Consider the following 18,709-nt stretch of genomic DNA (forward strand, 5'->3'; position numbering starts at 1 on the left):
ACCTATGCAGGGAGACAGAAGGAAGTAAAATGAGGTCAGAAGCAAAAGGTAGAAAGGAGAAAAGTAAAAGTGGAGGGCAGAAAAATCAAAGACAAAGATCAAAAAGGGCCACATTACAGCATAATTCTAAAAGGACAAAAAGTGTTTTAAAAAAAACAAGCCTGAAGGCTTTGTGTCTTAATATGAGGAGCATTCGTAATAAGGTGGATGAAGTAACTGCGCAGATAGCGGTAAACGGATATGATGTAATTGGGATTACGGAGACATGGCTCCAGGGTGACCAAGGCTGGGAACTCAACATCCAAGGGTATTCAATATTCAGGAAGGACAGACAGAAAGGAAAAGGAGGTGGAGTAGCGTTGCTGGTCAAAGAGGAGATTAATGCAATATTAAAGAATGACATTAGCGTGGATGAGATGGAATCTGTATGGGTGAAGCTGCGGAACACCACCAAAGGGCAGAAAATGCTCGTGGGAGTTGTGTACAAACCACCAAACAGTCATCGTGAGGTTGGGGATGGCATCAAACAGGAAATTAGGGATGTGTGCAATAAAGGTACAGCAGTTATCAAGGGCGACTTTAATCTACATATAGATTGGGCTAACCAAACTGGTAGCAATACGGTGGAGGAGGATTTCCTGGAGTGTATTAGGGATGGTTTTCTAGACCAATATTTTGAGGCACCAACTCGAGAGCTGGCCATCCTAGACAGGGTGTTGTGTATTGAGAGAGGATTAATTAGCAATCTTGTGCGAGGCCCCTTGGGGAAGAGTGACCATAATATGGTAGAATTCTTCATTAAAACGGAGACTGGCACAGTTAATACAGAGACTAGAGTCCTGAACTTAAAGAAAGGTAACTTTGACAGTATGAGATGTGAATTGGCTAGGATAGACTGGCGAATGATACTTAAAGGGTTGACGGTGGATCGGCAATAGCAGACATTTAAAGATCACATGGATGAACGTCAACAATTGTACATCCCTGTCTGGCGTAACAATAAAACGGGGAAGGTGGTTCAACCATGGCTTACAAAGGAAATTAGGGATATTGTTAAATCCAAGGAAGAGGCATATAAATTGACCAAAAAAAGCAACAAATCTGAGGACTGGGAGAAATTTAGAATTCAGCAGAGGAGGACAAAGGGTTTAATTAGGAGGGGGAAAATAGAATATGAGAGTAAGCTTGCAGGGAACATAAAAACTGACTGCAAAAGTTTCTACAGATACGTGAAGACAAAAAGATTAGGAAGACAAATGTAGATCCCTTACAGTCAGAATCAGGTGAAGTCATAATGGGGAACAAGGAAATGGCAGACCAATTGAACAAATACTTTGGTTCTGTCTTCACAAAGGAAGACACAAATAACCTTTCAGAAATACTAGGGGAACGAGGGTCTAGCGAAAAGGAGGAACTGAAGGAAATCCTTATTAGTCAGCAAATTGTGTTAGGGAAATTGATGGGATTGAAGGCCGATAAATCCCCAGGGCCTGATAGTCTGCATCCCAGAGTACTTAAGGAAGTAGCCCTAGAAATAGTGGCTGCGCTGGTGGTCATTTTCCAACATTCTATAGACTCTGGATCAGTTCCTATGGATTGGAGGGTAGCTAATGTAACCCCACGTTTTAAAAAAGGAGGGAGAGAGAAAACAGGGAATTATAGGCCGGTCAGCCTGACATCAGTAGTGGGGAAAATGTTGGAATCAATTATTAAAAATGTAATAGCAATGCATTTGAAAAGCAGTGACAGGATCAGTCCAAGTCAGCATGGATTTATAAAAGGGAAATCATGCTTGACAAATCTTCTAGAATTTTTTAAGGATGTAACTAGTAGAGTGGACAAGGGGGAACCAGTGGATGTGGTGTATTTGGACTTTCAAAAGGCTTTTGACAAGGTCCCACACAAGAGATTGGTGTGCAAAATTAAAGCACATGGTATTGGGGATAATGTACTGACTGGATAGAGAACTGGTTGACAGACAGGAAGTAGAGAGTGGGAATAAATGGGTCCTTTTCAGAATGGCAGGCAGTGACTAGTGGGGTACTGCAAGGTTCAGTGCTGGGACCCCAGCTATTTACAATATACATTAATGATTTAGATGAAGAAATTGAGTGTAATATCTCCAAGTTTGCAAATGACACTAAGCTGGGTGGCAGTGTGAGCTGTGAGGAGGATGCTAAGAGGCTGCAGGATGACTTGGACAGGTTCGGTGAGTGGGCAAATACATGGCAGATGCGGTATAATGTGGATAAATGTGAGGTTATCCACTTTGGTGGTAAAAACAGAGAGACAGAATATTATCTGAATGGTGACAGATTGGTAAAGGGGGAGCTGCAACGAGACCTGGGTGTCATGGTACATCAGTCATTGAAAGTTGGCATACAGGTGCAGCAGGCAGTGAAGAAGGCAAATGGCATGTTGGCCTACATAGCGAGAGGATTTGAGTATAGGAGCAGGGAGGTGTTACTACAGTTATACAGGGCCTTGGTAAGGCCACACCTTGAATATTGTGTACCGTTTTGGTCTCCTAATCTGAGGAAGGACATTCTTGCTATTAAGGAGTGCAGCGAAGGTTCACCAGACTGATTCGCGGGATGACAGGACTGACTTATGAAGAAAGACTGGATCTTCTAGGCTTGTATTCAATGGAATTTAGAAGAATGAGAGGGGATCTCATAGAAACATATAAAATTCTGATGGGATTGGACAGGTTAGATGCAGGAAGAATGTTCCTGATGTTAGGGAAGTCCAGAACCAGGGGTCACAGTCTAAGGATAAGGGGTAAGCCATTTAGGACCAAGATGAGGAGAAACTTCTTCACTCAGAGAATTGTGAACCTGTGGAATTCTCTATCACAGAAAGTTGTTGGGGCCAGTTCATTAGATATATTCAAAAGGGAGTTAGATGTGACCCTCACGGCTAAAGGGATCAAGGGGTATGGAGAGAAAGCAGAAAAGGGGTACTGAGGTGAATGATCAGCCATGATCTTATTGAGTGGCGGTGCAGGCTGGAAGGGCCGAATGGCCTACTCCTGCACCTATTTTCTATGTGTCCATTTAACTCTACCCAAATTTAGTAAAGAAGGACTTCAGGAGAGGCGGGAAGAAGAAAATGATCAGCAATGAGAGGACTGGATATATATTTAATTTAGAAATTCTTCAGCCCAAATTAAAAAGGTTAATACTTGTAGTTTGTTTTTAAAATTAAACTGATGCTGGGAGGGACTTGCTCATGTATTGAGTGTCTTCTCGTGGTTCCCTATGTGCTGGAACCACTGCCTGGGCTAACGCTACACGATTCCAGCGAGTGGCAGAAAATCCTAATTGTCTGGAATCAGCTTGACTTGCAAGTGTCTCGGAATGTCCTGGGCCACTGGAGTCCAAGGGATGAAAACCCACTCGTCCCTTCTGCACGAGTTGGACGGGTAATTCCCGGTTTTACAGGCAGATGCTAGTCTTGCTCCTCCTCTTGCTATTTAATTGGAGAAAATGCAATGATGTTGGAGCAATCGCGGCACGGGTGAAAGCAATTACTCAAAGCTGTAAAACCTCTGAGTTTGAAGAACAGTTTTACATGTGTTTCTGGATATTGGGTTTGCGTTTCATCCATAGCTTTCTCTTGAGAAAGATAGAAAAAGATAAATAGTATCCTGCACACTATTAAATCCCATCGTCAGTGCTGTGAAGAGATGAAAGAGTACTTTAATAGTACTTTAGTATTGCAATGGGATAATACAATGTTGGCTGAATTTTCACAGGAATGCAGGGGCGGAGGTTCATGTTAAGTGCCTGCGTGCGTCATTGTCGAGTTGGGGCAAACATCTCACATGTTTATTGAAGTTTATGTATGAAACACCGCTGGCTAGCCTCCCACCGCTACAGCAAGATAGGTAGTTTCCTTAATCATCAAAATGTGATTGATGCCACACCAGGACAGCAGTTTGCTTTTAACTTTAAAAGCTCATCTATTTTGGTTTAGCTCTGCACCTGCTATTTTTATTATTTTAGTTGATGCTGATCCCGATAAAAACAGGACATGCTCAATGTACTGCTGTTCTAGCGGCGTCTGAAGAAAAGAACAAACAATTTAACCTTTCAGTGAAGACCCTCTGCTAGAACCCGAGTTTAGGTGAAGGGTCTCTATTGAAATGCTCACTTGTCATTTTGTAGATGCTGCATAGCATTTTCTATTTATATTTTCAGCATTTTTTTTTAGCTGTTCTTGCAATTTTCTTTGCTGACGGTGCACTGATGGGTCTCTAGCCAAAAAGGTGCCTAATTGACACCAAAAGGCAGTATAAAAGCAGTGTTAATACAACAATTGGATTCCTTGCAGGAGCTGTGGGTCACAATGTTATGCGTGTGCAAATTGAAGTTCCACTTCAGACTTGAGGTAATACAGACAGTTAGGAGCAAATGTCCCTTGTTGTGGTAATTTGCTTGCGATTGACTAGTTCAGAGGTTGAACTTATGAAGGCTGACTGGCGTCGTGCTTTGCTGGACTACAAGTCTATTTTAGTAATATTTAATGTTGGGTAGGTTCAAGTCAATCTCATTAAAATCTGGATTCGGAATGTGCTGTAAACTTTGAAAGCAAAATATATACCCACTATTTTGTGCAAAACTAAAATAGTGCACTGCTTAACCAAGTTTAGTTGTGCATTGTGATTTTTTTTAAAAATTATGCATATCTGAGTTGCAAAGTTGCGTTAAATTTGTCACTGCTATTCACAGTAAGATGTCTGTATACCGGAGTGATTGGATGTGGATTTGGCCGTATAATTTCCCTATTGATCTAATTGGAGATCTTGATCGCATCTCTCCCTTTCTCTCCGTCTCTCTCTCCTCCCCTTTCCTCCCCTTTCCTCTTCCCAAAACAAAATCTATGTCTCCCCTCCTTGTGTGTTTCCCTTGTCTGTCTGTCTCTTTCTCTGATGTTCGTGCCCATCGCTTGGGGGTTTAGTTTCTCACTCACTGACACAAATGCTGTATTGTTGTATTTCTCGAGCTGACAGTAGCCTCTGGTTAAGTGTGTCAGACACCATTAACTCTTTGAGTTCAGGCAGCAAGAACTCTGTGTCTGAAGCAATATCAGTACTTTCAGGCCAAATATCACATTTCGACTTCGGATAGCCTGTCCCACGTAACTCATTCAGGGGGGTTAAAGATTGAATTGCCACACAACTCTTTTGATTGGAGAACAAAATTAAACCGTTAAATCAAGTGCCCCCTGATCTGGGGGACACTCCAACCACTTATCAATGCCCTTTTTTTGTGTATGTGTTTTTTTTTTGGGCAGTAAAACCATAAATTTTACAAGTGCGCAACAGTTCTACAACTCTTTTAAAGGACACAAATAAACATTAGGTCAAGTGACCCCCGATTGAATTGCCACACAACCCTAAAAGTTTCCCATCAGCTGAGTTGAGATTGGGAATGTGCTGTGTAGGGACTTGTGAAAACAAAAGTATTATTGTTCATTGACAAACCCTAAATGTTAAAGTCATTTTAATATCCACAATGAGATGTGCAACCTGGATGAATTATTGAGACTATGACAGCCCCTGCGATGTGGAGATCACAATTGGACGGTTCATGGGGAGTACAAAAAAAGTTTCTTTGGGATTAGTGAGGAGACACTGTGAAGCAGAACTTCAAATGTCAATAGCAGGGCAATTGTATCAACATTTAAAATCATTACTCTGCTGACTTTAGACTGGAGGTTTGAAGGAAAGGGCTCTCCTACTCTGGACCTGTGAGGGGTTTACTGTTGCCCGGTGACAATGAACGGGCAGCGTTCGCCCTCATTTCGCCTTTGAAACTGACCGCAACTTCTTCAGGATGTAGCACAGCCCAGACTAACGCGGAAATCCTGAAGTTGCGGTCAGTCACTCACTGTTCCTCCACAGGCCGCGCTGTGCACCCCGACCCCCTCCCCCCGCCCGCAGTACCAAAGTTTAAATTTGAAAAAATACCAATTATTTCTTCATTATTTCAGGTTTACTTTTACCCATGTGGGAGCCCAATCTTTGTTTTGCTCTCAACATTTTTTTAAAGTTAGAATCAAAGGAGCTCGCCCACTTCCGGGTTCGTTGTCTGTGAGAATTCTGCATTGTGATTGGCTGTTTAGCCAGCTTGTTGATGTCACAGCAGCTCTGTGGGAATCCCCAGCAACCGGCGTTGATTTGAGCTGCTCCGCGAGATCTTTGTGCGAAGCTTATTCCGGGACCAGCGACGAACGCCTTTGCTTCCTCGCTGGTCGCAAGTTGCAGGCCAATATGTTTCACTGCCTGGATACCGAGCTCAGGCACATAACCAAGAATCTGGAGCATGCAGAACCCAGCACCCCTAGAGCTGTGTAACCGATCACATGGATCATTCGGAATAAATCAATCTTCTTTATTCTGGACTTTTAGAAACATTTAACATGAACTTAAAATATGCAATCAGCAGAACAAAAGTTTTCCCCTGACTTTTCTGACATGTACGTTTGTGGCTGCTTCGGAGTGCAGTCACATTCTCCACTAGAAAATAGTTGAGACAAAGATAACTGATAGTAATCTGGAGAGACCCATCCCCTGGTTCAACCCCTCTCGTATCACAAGATAAATATGGATAGAAAAGGCAATTTGGCCCATCTTGACTCATCAATCCAGAAGACCCTACCGCCCACCCCCCATAGCATCCAGCTGTTAAATAATTCTGGGCTGTTTGCCTCCACTGTCCTGGATGCCCATTGCAAATGTTAATCTCTTGGATGAGGTAGATGTTCCTGACCTCAGCCCTATTTCTGCCTTTTTCTGTTTAGAACCTGTGCTCCTTTGCTGTGCAGGTACTATCACAGTTCAATTTGCAAAGAGTTATACCTGCTCACCAACTGTTATACTGCAATAAGATTACTTCTCGGTCACCTCTTTACCGGACTGAAAGGTTTGACTTTTTCCATAATTAATTCGTCTGACAGTGGAGATCAGTCTTGTGGTTTTTCTCTGCACCTCCTCCCGGCCTTGAATTTCCCTCATGTCTTGGTGACGAGATTCTGTATTGTTTTATCAGAACGCTAAACAACTTGAGCACAACTGCCTTCAAATGTACTATTTCTGCTATATAGTGCAGTGTTCAATTTGCTTTTTTGATTACTGCTTTTCACGGATTGGACATGTTGACCATCAGAGTCTACTTAAACTGCTTGATCTCTTTCAACGTCACCCTTAGCTAATTCAACACCATTCATAGTGCTTTCTTTATGTCACTTATTTTTCTCCCCATGTGCAACACTTTACACTTTTTGTACTGATTCAGTTAGGTGAGTCCAATCATAACCTGCTGTGACATAAAGCAGCTTAAAGATTCATATCTGGCCTTGTCTTAACAGCTATTTTCATGGTGTGCCTTCAAAAGGATTGGAAGGGTGTATGGGGGTACATTTGCAGCCCCCTGGGTTGTACTATCATGTAGGTAAATATTGGGCAGTATATGTTGACTGTAGTGCAGAAGGCACTATAGAACTGACTGACCCCACTTTACCTGAGAAGGTGTTTACAGCATGGATGAAGGTTTCCGCAGTGGAATAGCTGAGGCAGGGTGGAGGCGGATGATGATACGGAGGTGGAAGTAGGTGGTCTTGTTGATGGCGTAGATATGTGGTCAGAAGCTCATCTCGGGGTCAAATCCGACACCAAGGTTGAGGAACGGTCCAGTTGAGCTTCCGACAGTTGCCAGGGAGAGGGCAGGAGTCGGTGGCTCAGGAACTGAAGACATTGGCTTCGGTCTTCCCAATATTTTTAGTTGGAGAAAATTTCTGCTCATCCAGAACTGGATGTCAGACAAGCAGTCTGACAATTTAGAGACAGTAGAGGGGTTGGGAGAGGTGGTAGTGAGGTAGAGCGGGGATCACTTTCAACCACTCATTGTTTGGGAGAAAGATTGGTCTGGGTCTTATGGCCTGTAGCAGGTAGAATGGGACAGTTTGTTTTGCACTTTCTTGGCTGGCATTTCAGATGGATGGCATCTACTTTACATTCTCACAAAGCACAGCACATCATCCCTTCAGACAAAAACCCAGCAAAGCTCATTTGAAACAAATGAGTTTGTAAGCCTGGTGACGTGGAACTCTTACTCTAAGGGGTCGAAATTCGGTCCTGCCGTTTTTGGGGCGGTGACACCGGCTGAGTGCTGATTTTAACGTCAGGCGCCAGCAGTGTTCAATGCAGTGGTAACACAATGTAAATAGTGCAGTTGTTTGCAAAGTGAACCTGGCAGCGACCGACCATTTCACGATAATCAATCAATCAGATGGCAGCTGTCCCTTGCCCAGATCACGACCATGCCAGCTACTGCCTCACCTACACCACATGGCTGTCTGCTTGACAGCCTCCAAGAAAGGTCTTGGGATCAAATTTGTTTTTGAATGCCACCCACTGCCGCTGGAAAGCGGCGGCTAAGTCCTCACCGTCGGCGGCGACCAGCTTCCTGGGATGACCTGAAATTTAGCTCGGCGGTGGGGGCAAGATGTACCGCTGCGCACTCAGCCGCCACCCATGTGGTGACGTCATCGCGCGTGCAATGCCCCCTTGCCGCCGCCGCTGGGAAATGAGCTGAGTACGATGGCTTTACCGGCAGCCTAGGAAAGGTGGTGGGATGTCGGGGATCTCGGGGCGGGAGCGTCCAAGGATCAAGGTAAATGTTTATGTATTAACGGAATCCCGGAGCTGTGAGTGAGGGAAAGTGTGGGAAACTTTTTTTTTCTAAACTCACATGCAGGCACCCAACTGTGGGTGCCACCACAAACTGCAAAATTCAACGTTTCCGCCCAAAGATATGAGAGCAGTGCTAAAAGTGGCGTTGCACACTCATCCTCGGGCGCCAAGGGAGTGACAGCTCAGGAGGCCGACCGAATTTCCCCACAGTTGGGTGCCTGCATGTGAGTTTAGAAAAAAAAAGTTTCCCACACTTTCCCTCACCCACAGCTCCGGGATTCCGTTAATACATAAACATTTACCTTGATCCTTGGACGCTCCCGCCCCGAGATCCCCGACATCCCACCACCTTTCCTAGGCTGCCGGTAAAGCCATCGTACTCCGCTCATTTCCCAGCGGCGGCGGCGGCAAGGGGGCATTGCACGCGCGATGACGTCACCACATGGGTGGCGGCTGAGTGCGCAGCGGTACATCTTGCCCCCACCGCCGAGCTAAATTTCAGGTCAGCCCAGGAAGCTGGTCGCCGCCGACGGTGAGGACTTAGCCGCCGCTTTCCAGCGGCAGTGGGTGGCATTCAAAAACAAATTTGATCCCAAGACCTTTCTTGGAGGCTGTCAAGCAGACAGCCATGTGGTGTAGGTGAGGCAGTAGCTGGCATGGTCGTGATCTGGGCAAGGGACAGCTGCCATCTGATTGATTGATTATCGTGAAATGGTCGGTCGCTGCCAGGTTCACTTTGCAAACAGCTGCACTACTTACATTGTGTTACCACTGCATTGAACACTGCTGGCGAGTGTATTTGCTTATGTCATGCCTTGCGTTCATCAGCCTAAAGTCTATTGACGTTTATCCTCAGCCCCCGATTGCTGCAAGATTACCCGAAGCAAGGTTATTGCTATGAAATAGCAGTTGATATTTTCTTTTGTTGTTTCATTAACACTTAAGTGCAAAACCGTTTAGAAAGCAGTTTTGGAGACCAATCAATTCTCAGTGCTAGGAGTAGGGCAAGTCCCCATTCGGTAAGTTATTCTCCACAGGCCATGGTGTCAGCAGCAGATGACGACTTTCCCCATATGAATGGAAGATTTTTTAAACAATTACAGGGCCAGCGATCCCAAGTCCGTCGTGCACCTTCAAATGGCCAATTACATAATGGAATTGGCAGAGGTGTGGGGCAGGGTTCCTAATCCACATTAGGGTGAAGGAATGTAGTACTGAGAGACTGTACAAGAGGATCGGCTGCATACAGTGACAGCACAAGACGCGGCCAGAATAGAGATAATTGGGTAAGTCACCCGGCAATCACTGCTGTAAGTGACTGGATTGATTTTACGCCATAATTTGCATTACGAGCCACCACTCACTGCATTTTGCTGGAGAAGCAATCCTGCTTTTAAGGAGAAATGCTGTAGTAGTTTTGATCTGAGTTCAGAGACAATGGTGCAGAAATTGTGGTCGGAGGCTTCCCGTGGGTGGATACTTTCCACCTGAAAAATTTCTATGAATTTACTTCTTGGTCCGGGAGCTTCGGAGACTTGTGATCCTGGGTCGCTCCATGAAGGCCTGCGTCGATGCTCCCGTATCCCAGGGATGTCGGCGCTTCGCACACGTCCCTGGGATCACATGGACTGGTTCAACCAATCAAAGTAGTGAGTTCCATATATATGGAATCACCATAATTATGAATGGGAATACCCCCAAAAAACACACACACTTAAAATATATATTTTTTAAACATCATTTATTTAAAATTAATCAAAATGGAATTTAATAATTATCTAAAACAATTTTTTATTTTTTGAAAATAAATTTACATATTTTAAAGGGTTTAAAAATAAACGTACCTCATTTCACAGGTTTTTAAATGTTTAAATTATTGGAAAAAAAAGTGTTTTTCCGTCCTTTTAAAAGTCCTGCGCTGATAAAAGCAGGCCTTCCGCCCTTCCGCCTGCTTTTATCAGTCGTAAGAGTTTGAAAGGGTATTCGCTGGGCAGGAGTTGAGCAAATAGCCGCACTCTCTGCCCACGGAGCCCCTTTACTTCCAGATGCGTGCGATCTGTCAAGAGGATTTTTGACCGATCGCAAGTTCTGGATTTAGGTGCATGTGCACAGTGCCTAAACTCGGAACGTGCATTCCTCGTACGTGCCCGTCGGGGAAGCGAATTCAGGGCGTCTGTTTGCTGTAGTTTTGGTCATGAGTTTGTAGACTCTGTTTGCTCCCTGCCTCCAACTCATTGGCTGATACAGCGTCAATATTCACTCCGCTAAATTCAGCCCACGGTCGGTGGTACTGCAAAGGTGCAGCAAATCAGCAATTCACTCTCCTTGAATGACTCGCTCTCAGCAATGTGAAATTTTGTGTCCAGTCACAGCTGGGGTCTTCGTGTCATATGCCATGCAACCAACTTGTCAACTGTGCATGTGCTTTGCAAGCTCATCAAAGTCTGTCTCCCAAAATCTTCAGAGATTGCTTCAACACCAAAGGACATTAGTTGGGTAATAGTCCCAGGGCTTACTGCTGGTTTGCTTCTGACATTCGACTGACAAACACTTGATGTGTGTCGAACCCCATAAGCAGTTACTTCAGTAATACTGCGAGAGACGGTCATTTCATGAGTTTAATAGAAGGAGCGGCAAAAAAAAATTCATTTTAACAATCCATAGTCAGTTATAAATGATCAGTTGTGTTATATAGTATTTTTGTGCCTTGGTTTCTACAGGTAAAAATACTTGCTTTTATAGATCATCTTATCACTTCATGGCTTATCCTTATCCTTAGACTGTGACCCCTGGTTCTGAACTTCCCCAACATTGGGAACATTCTTCCTGCATCTAACCTGTCTAAACCTGTCAGAATTTTAAACGTTTCTATGAGATCCCCTCATTCTTCTGAACTCCAGTGAATACAAGCCCAGTTGATCCAGTCTTTCTTGATAGGTCAGTCCCGCCATCCCGGGAATCAGTCTGGTGAACCTTCGCTGCACTCCCTCAATAGCAAGAATGTCCTTCCTCAAGTTAGGAGACCAAAACTGTACACAATACTCCAGGTGTGGCCTCACCAAGGCCCTGTACAACTGTAGTAATACCTCCCTGCCTCTGTACTCAAATCCCCTCGCTATGAAGGCCAACATGCCATTTGCTTTCTTAACCGCCTGCTGTACCTGCATGCCAACCTTCAATGACTGATGTACCATGACACCCAGGTCTTGTTGCACCTCCCCTTTTCCTAATCTGTCACCATTCAGATAATAGTCTGTCTCTCTGTTTTTACAACCAAACTGGATAACCTCACATTTATCCACACTATACTTCATCTGCCATGCATTTGCCCACTCACCTAACCTATCCAAGTCACTCTGCAGCCTCATAGCATCCTCCTCGCAACTCACACTGCCACCCAACTTAGTGTCATCTGCAAATTTGGAGATACTACATTTAATCCCCTCGTCTAAATCATTAATGTACAATGTAAACAGCTGGGGCCCCAGCACAGAACCTTGCGGTACCCCACTAGTCACTGCCTGCCATTCTGAAAAGTACCCATTTACTCCTACTCTTTGCTTCCTGTCTGCCAACCAGTTCTCAATCCACATCAGCACACTACCCCCAATCCCAAGTGCTTTAACTTTGCACATTAATCTCTTGTGTGGGACCTTGTCGAAAGCCTTCTGAAAGTCCAAATACACCACATCAACTGGTTCCCCCTTGTCCACGCTACCTCCTCAAAAAATTCCAGAAGATTTGTCGAGCATGATTTCCCTTTCACAAATCCATGCTGACTTGGACCTATCATGTCACCTCTTTCCAAATGCGCTGCTATGACATCCTTAATAATTGATTCCATCATTTTACCCACTACCGATGTCAGGCTGACCGGTCTATAATTCCCTGTTTTCTCTCTCCCTCCTTTTTTAAAAGATGGGGTTACATTGGCTACCCTCCACTCCATAGGAACTGATCCAGAGTCTATGGAATGTTGGAAAATGACTGTCAATGCATCCGCTATTTCCAAGGCCACCTCCTTAAGTACTCTGGGATGCAGACCATCAGGCCCTGGGGATTTATTGGCCTTCAATCCCATCAATTTCCCCAACACACTTTCCCGACTAATAAGGATTTCCCTCAATTCCTCCTTCTTACTAGACCCTCTGACCCTTTTTATATCCGGAAGGTTGTTTGTGTCCTCCTTAGTGAATACCGAACCAAAGTACTCGTTCAATTGGTCCGCCATTTCTTTGTTCCCAGTTATGACTTTCCCTGATTCTGACTGCAGGGGACCTACGTTTGTCTTTAATAACCTTTTTCTCTTTACATATCTATAGAAGCTTTTGCAGTCCATTTTAATGTTCCCTGCAAGCTTCCTCTCGTACTCTATTTTCCCTGCCCTAATCAAACCCTTTGTCCTCCTCTGCTGAGTTCTAAATTTCTCCCAGTCCCCAGGTTCGCTGTTATTTCTGGCCCATTTGTATGCCACTTCCTTGGCTTTAATACTATCCCTGATTTCCCTTGATAGCCACGGTTGAGCCACCTTCCCCTTTTTATTTTTACGCCAGACAGGGATGTATGTACAGTTGTTGTAGTTCATCCGTGCCGTCTCTAAATGTCTGCCAATGCCCATCCACTGTCAACCCCTTAAGTATCATTCGCCAATCTATCCTAGCCAATTCACGCCTCATACCTTCAAAGTTATCACATTTATCTCAGCAGTGCGATAAATGACCAGACAATCTGTTTTAGGTGTTGGTCAAGGGATAAATCTTGTCCAGAACACCGGGAGAACTACCCTGCTTCAATTCGAATAGTGCCGTGGGATCATTTATGTCCACCTGAGAGGGCAGGCGGGGTCTCATTTAACACTTAATTCGAAAGATGGCACCTCCAGCAGTACAGCACTCCCCCAGTACTGCACTGGAATGTCAGCCTAGATGGTGTGCTCAAGCCTCTTGGGACTTGAACCCACAAACTTCTGAGTCAGAGGTGAGTGATATCACTGAGCGAAGGCTGACACTCTTTAATTGGCACATCTGGTAATGGAGCATTTTCTCAATACTGAACTAGAGTGTCAGCCAAGGTGCTGAAGTAAGATTTGTGCATATAATTTTATGACTCAGCGGTAATAGTACTACTAACTAAGGCAAGCTGATGTCATTATAAATCACATAATTGCAAATAAATTTGATCATGGCTTTAGCCTGTATGAAGTGGGTCCATTGTTTTGATGCTTTCCACCTTCTGGATTGATGGGCAAAATAACCAATTTGTATTTATATAGTGCTTTATCGTGTCCTCAGGACATCTCCGAAAACTTCACGCCAATGGATAACTCTTGAAGTACCAATTGGCACACAACAAGTGAATGATCAAATAATCTGTTTGTTGAGGGAGGTATGTTGTCCGGAAATTACTGCACTTCTATTTTACGACAGTTTAATGTCTCATCCAAAAACGGCACCTCCAATAATGCAGCAGTACCCTCAAGTGTTAGCTAAGATTATGTACTCAAGACTGTGGTGGGCATTATGGAGACATCATGACAATCCTGTGTATGTTCTGGTAAGCAATTTACCATGATCGGATATCGGCCATGCCAATAGTGCAGCAGAGAGTGAAAGATAAAGATCTTTGATCGTTAGAGGGTTTCAGTCTGCCTATGGAAAATGTCCTCCAGCTGGAAAGGATGTTGCGGGGGAGGGGGGGAACAAACCATGCCAAAGAGTACAAGTAAAATCAATCATGATAAATGGATACAACAGCTTCTTCGAGAGGTCTGTTTGTAATTTTGCTGATCAATGTGCAATCAACCAGGCAAACCGAAATGTCTCGGGTTCAACAATCCTTCTGCTTGGAGATAGTTGTAATGGCAGTCGGTGTGATATAATTTCCTTTAGCACCCCTGGGCCAGAGATGGTTCTTGTTTCTGATCGCTACTCAGTGATTTATCCTAAAAAGTATGTGTGCGCGCTTTGGACGAGGAAGGACAAGATTGGGTGCAGTTACAAGTTTGCCTCCTTCCTTCCCATGGTTGAACAACCTGCCTGCCTTCACGGATGAGGAAGAACAGCCAGCTGGGGTCATCATCATCATAGGCAGTCCCTCGGAATCGAGGAAGACTTGCTCCCACTCTTAGAACGCAATATGAGAGCCACAGTCCCTGTCACAGGTGGGACAGATAGTCGTTGAGGGTAAGGGAGGGTGGGACAGGTTTGCCGCACGCTCTTTCCGCTGGCTGCGCTTGATTTCTGCATGCTCTCAGTGATGAGACTCGAGGTGTTCAGCGCCCTCCTGGATGCACTTCCTCCACAGGTGTTAGAAGGAGACCAGGACCAGAGAACCATTACCCAGTGTGAGTCAGGAGAAAGGGGACAAAAAATGGAGGAACAAGATAAATAATAATGAGACTCCTACATGAAAACAAATGCGTTTTTGTCAGATATTCTATCAACTCTAGATTTGGTGGTGAATGTCTGAATGCCTGGAGGAGGTTGAGTGATGCAGTGGACTCGCGTGCAACACTGTGTCATATTTGTTTTATTATTTTTCCAGGACCCAAGCTGAGATGGGGCACACGTGCAGGGGCACTATTAACCTCGCCACTGCCCACATTGATGTCGAGGACTGCTGCACCTTTGTGCTGTCCGACAGTGGGCGCACGTACCACCTGAAGGCAAGCTCTGAGGTAGAGCGGCAGCGTTGGGTGACGGCGCTCGAACTGGCCAAGTCCAAAGCTATTCGCATGATCAACAATCAGTCAGGTAGTGTCTGCGGAGCGATGCTTCATATATGTCTTCATCTTTTACAGTGCAATAATGTTGCTTCAGATTTTCTTTGGACCGAGCTAAGTGGGTGGTTTTGTTGACACTTTTTTATAGTGCGAACATTGTACTGAGATTTCCTGCTGGTGAAAACTCACGCTATTTGTATTCTTCTTCAGTCCTGACTTCCTTCACACACTGCTGGAGTTGAGCTACAACTCTGTGCTGGAAGTGAGACACTACCCATCTCTATTAGTGTGTGGAGAAATCCCTGTACTCGAAGAATGAAGACAACCCTACAGGCTAGGCTATCTGTCTTCATACCTGTGTGCAGCTTTTCACAAGCAACATTGTTGAAGCAGACTGTTCACACTGGGGCTGTTGTAACCAAATCCTGTGGGTAAACAATGGCTTCCAAAGTTTGACATTTGGAGCCAGAGGGAGTGAAAACTGTTTCTGGGAAATGTGATGGAATCCAGGAAAAATGGGAATTGTGGCTAAAAATGGTTTTATTTGTTCTCGAGATGTGGGCAACACTGGCATGGTCTCATTTATTGTCCAACCTGAGCTGACCAGAGAAAGTGATGCTGGGCTTTCTCCTGTAATGGTCCTTGTCTTTGTGGTGATGGTACCTCCACAATAGTGTTAGGGAGGGAATTACAGCCTGCTGACCCAGCATCGATGAAGGAACAATGCTATATGTCCAAGTGAGAATGCTATGCGACTCGGAGGACAATTAATATTCGTACCGGATTGATTGGAATGGAAGTTATGTTAAAGGAGTGAAGCTTTGTGGCTGCTTTGATTCTTGCCCCATGGGAGGATGAAAGTGTTACTCCGTGAGTCAGTACATTCATGTGGTTTATGCAGTGCCTTTCATATTTGAAGCAGGAACTTTCCTGACTCTTCAGTTGGACTTGAGTTAAAGTCAGGGGACAGAGGATGGTACTTTGAGCATGGCCATTCCAATGTACAATATGAGAGGTTTATGAGCAATGACTTTGGGCTTCAATTTCTGGGAGTGAGCTACCCACTTGTAGTGAACAAGTAAGCTGTATCTTGCAATGTAGTTTAATCTCTTTTGCATTGCATAAACTGCACTAGGGCCATGCAAAGGAAATGAGAGTCGAGGTGATGAAATAAACCTGAGCTTAATTAAAGCAGTTTGCTGTTTGTAGCAGACCCTCCCTGGTTAGCTTAATAGGAAGGCTGTGATGGGGAGCAGGTCTTGGCTGTCAATGTGATCCGTTAAATAGCTCACAGGAGATGGTGGCTCAATCTCTCGAGTGGAAATATTTATCATTTCACCCTATTGACCACGACGTTTTCTACTTAGTACCTTCAGCTGAATATTGAGAATTTTAAAGATAAAAAGAACCTCGCCCCCTCCCCCAATTTTGAAATAAGAAACAGAAAATGCTGGAACTGCACATAACGAGTAAGACAGATCAGCATTATCGGTGGGGCCTCATTTTTATTTTATTTTGTGTTTCTGTGGCTCAAAAATCAGTTGGAAGTTATGTTGGAATTGTGGAGACATCACTCGGTGTCTCCTCTCTTGAGACGTACACAGTGAGTATTCGGAACCTCGTAACTGAGCACCAGGAAGACGTATTTGGCTCCCATTTTTAAAACTCTTGCTCCTGGTTCCGTGATGCTCAGACTGAACCAGATTGTGGAAAATGTTGCTGGTCAGTTGTATCCTGGGCCATGTCTCGACCCCCCGCCCCACACAGTCCATCACCTACCTCACCTCTATCGTCAATGAAGCTTTTGTTACTGACACACTTGTCATCTCTGATGGCCTGAGAGGCCACCTGAGCTCCTCCATACGTGAACCCCGAGTTATCCGAACCTTCACTGCCCATCTCCTGTCCCACGTCAAGTCTCTTGTTGTAGACCTCCATTGGCCCCTTGTCTCCCAAACACACTCAATTCCAGGCCCTCATACACAGTTACAAATCCCTCCTTGGCTTCAGCCCACCTTATCTCTGCAACCGCCTCCAGCCCAGGCTGCTGGTCCTCTGAATCTGGCCCCTTGTGGATTCCCCTTCCGCCACTCGGGCAGAGGTGGCGGCACCTTCAGCCCCAGTCTTTGGAGCTCTCTCCCAAAACCCCTCCACCTCCATGTTTCTATCCCTACCTCACAACCTATCTTTTTGACTAAACCTTTGGTCATTACTGCCAACTCTCTACCACTGCTCAGCAGCCGTTTCTTCTGGTGAAGTGCCCTGTTATGTTGTCTATATTAAAGACACTGTATAAATGCAGCTGCTTGTAATGTAGGCTGGGCGAATGAGCTAAGATGCCATCCCTCGCAACAGTGGTTAACTTATTTTGAAAATTGGAAACTTCAAAAGCACAATAGCTAAGGATCTTGCAGTATGAAACTGTCAGCAATCGGTGCCATTTATCTAAAGAGTAATGAACAAAGCAGTGTCATCAGTTTGAAGAAGGTCTCTGCTTCACTCTCCAGTCCGTGCTGAGTTGGCTAATCTCAGCCAGTGAGACGTTAGGCACTGTACAATTGACCTCCGCACCCCTGGGTCAGGGAGAGGAAAACTGGCCAACTTACCCAATCCTGAGCACTGCTCAGCTGCTGGAATTACATGTGTGGGGATTTTACATTGCGAATTTTACATTGCGAATGGGCTCAGGCTCAGGTCCAGCAAGTGCTGTGGAATCGTATCAAAGGAACGAGAAAAAGCAGGTAGAAAGATGAAGCAATTTTGAATTGTACAGTCTGATTTTTGTATGGTGCCCTGAAATATGTAAACCAGTTGCCAGAAGTGCAATTTTTGTAACACTATTCCATTTTTCCCATTTCTGTGTCTTATGATAATGTGTTAATGTTTGCATGATCAGTAAAGCGAGCTTTCGGACTTGAGCCCTGACTGCACCCCCTGTCCTGCGCTTTGTCTGACTGATTTCCTCTGGTTTCCACTTTGTGTGCTTGGCTACTGCTTCAGATGAAGTTTGAAGAGCGAGAGCCATTACAGAGCCGGCACATTAAAACTGTCGAAATAAAGCTCTGCCTTTGAATGTTGCAAGTGATTCCTGCTCTTGTTATTGTGATCGTTGGTGGTTTTGACCCTGAGAATGCATTGCTTCCTCGAGGATTGTATTGCCCTGATCAGTCTGAGGCGCTGTTATTGTCCAATCAGACTACAGCATCAAACATGTCTCATAAATTGTTGCTGGAATTATCCTGGTGAAGTGATTGGATTCATTCCCCTTCCCTGTTAGGAAGTACTTATCC

The 18,709-nt window shown here is 44.7% G+C and overlaps 1 protein-coding gene across 3 annotated transcripts in view; it reads left to right on the forward strand.

The window, feature by feature from the left end:
- Positions 1-18,709, forward strand: part of LOC139268853 (oxysterol-binding protein 2-like) — a 426,288-nt gene that overhangs the window by 58,266 nt on the left and 349,313 nt on the right. For all 3 annotated transcript variants that reach the window (XM_070887626.1, XM_070887622.1, XM_070887623.1), the window contains one exon: positions 15,242-15,450. In XM_070887626.1, coding sequence (XP_070743727.1) covers positions 15,242-15,450 — 209 coding nt within the window. The remainder of the gene's footprint in view (positions 1-15,241; positions 15,451-18,709) is intronic.

The sequence above is a fragment of the Pristiophorus japonicus genome, chromosome 8 (genome assembly GCF_044704955.1).
Source record: "Pristiophorus japonicus isolate sPriJap1 chromosome 8, sPriJap1.hap1, whole genome shotgun sequence".
Taxonomy (NCBI): domain Eukaryota; kingdom Metazoa; phylum Chordata; class Chondrichthyes; family Pristiophoridae; genus Pristiophorus; species Pristiophorus japonicus.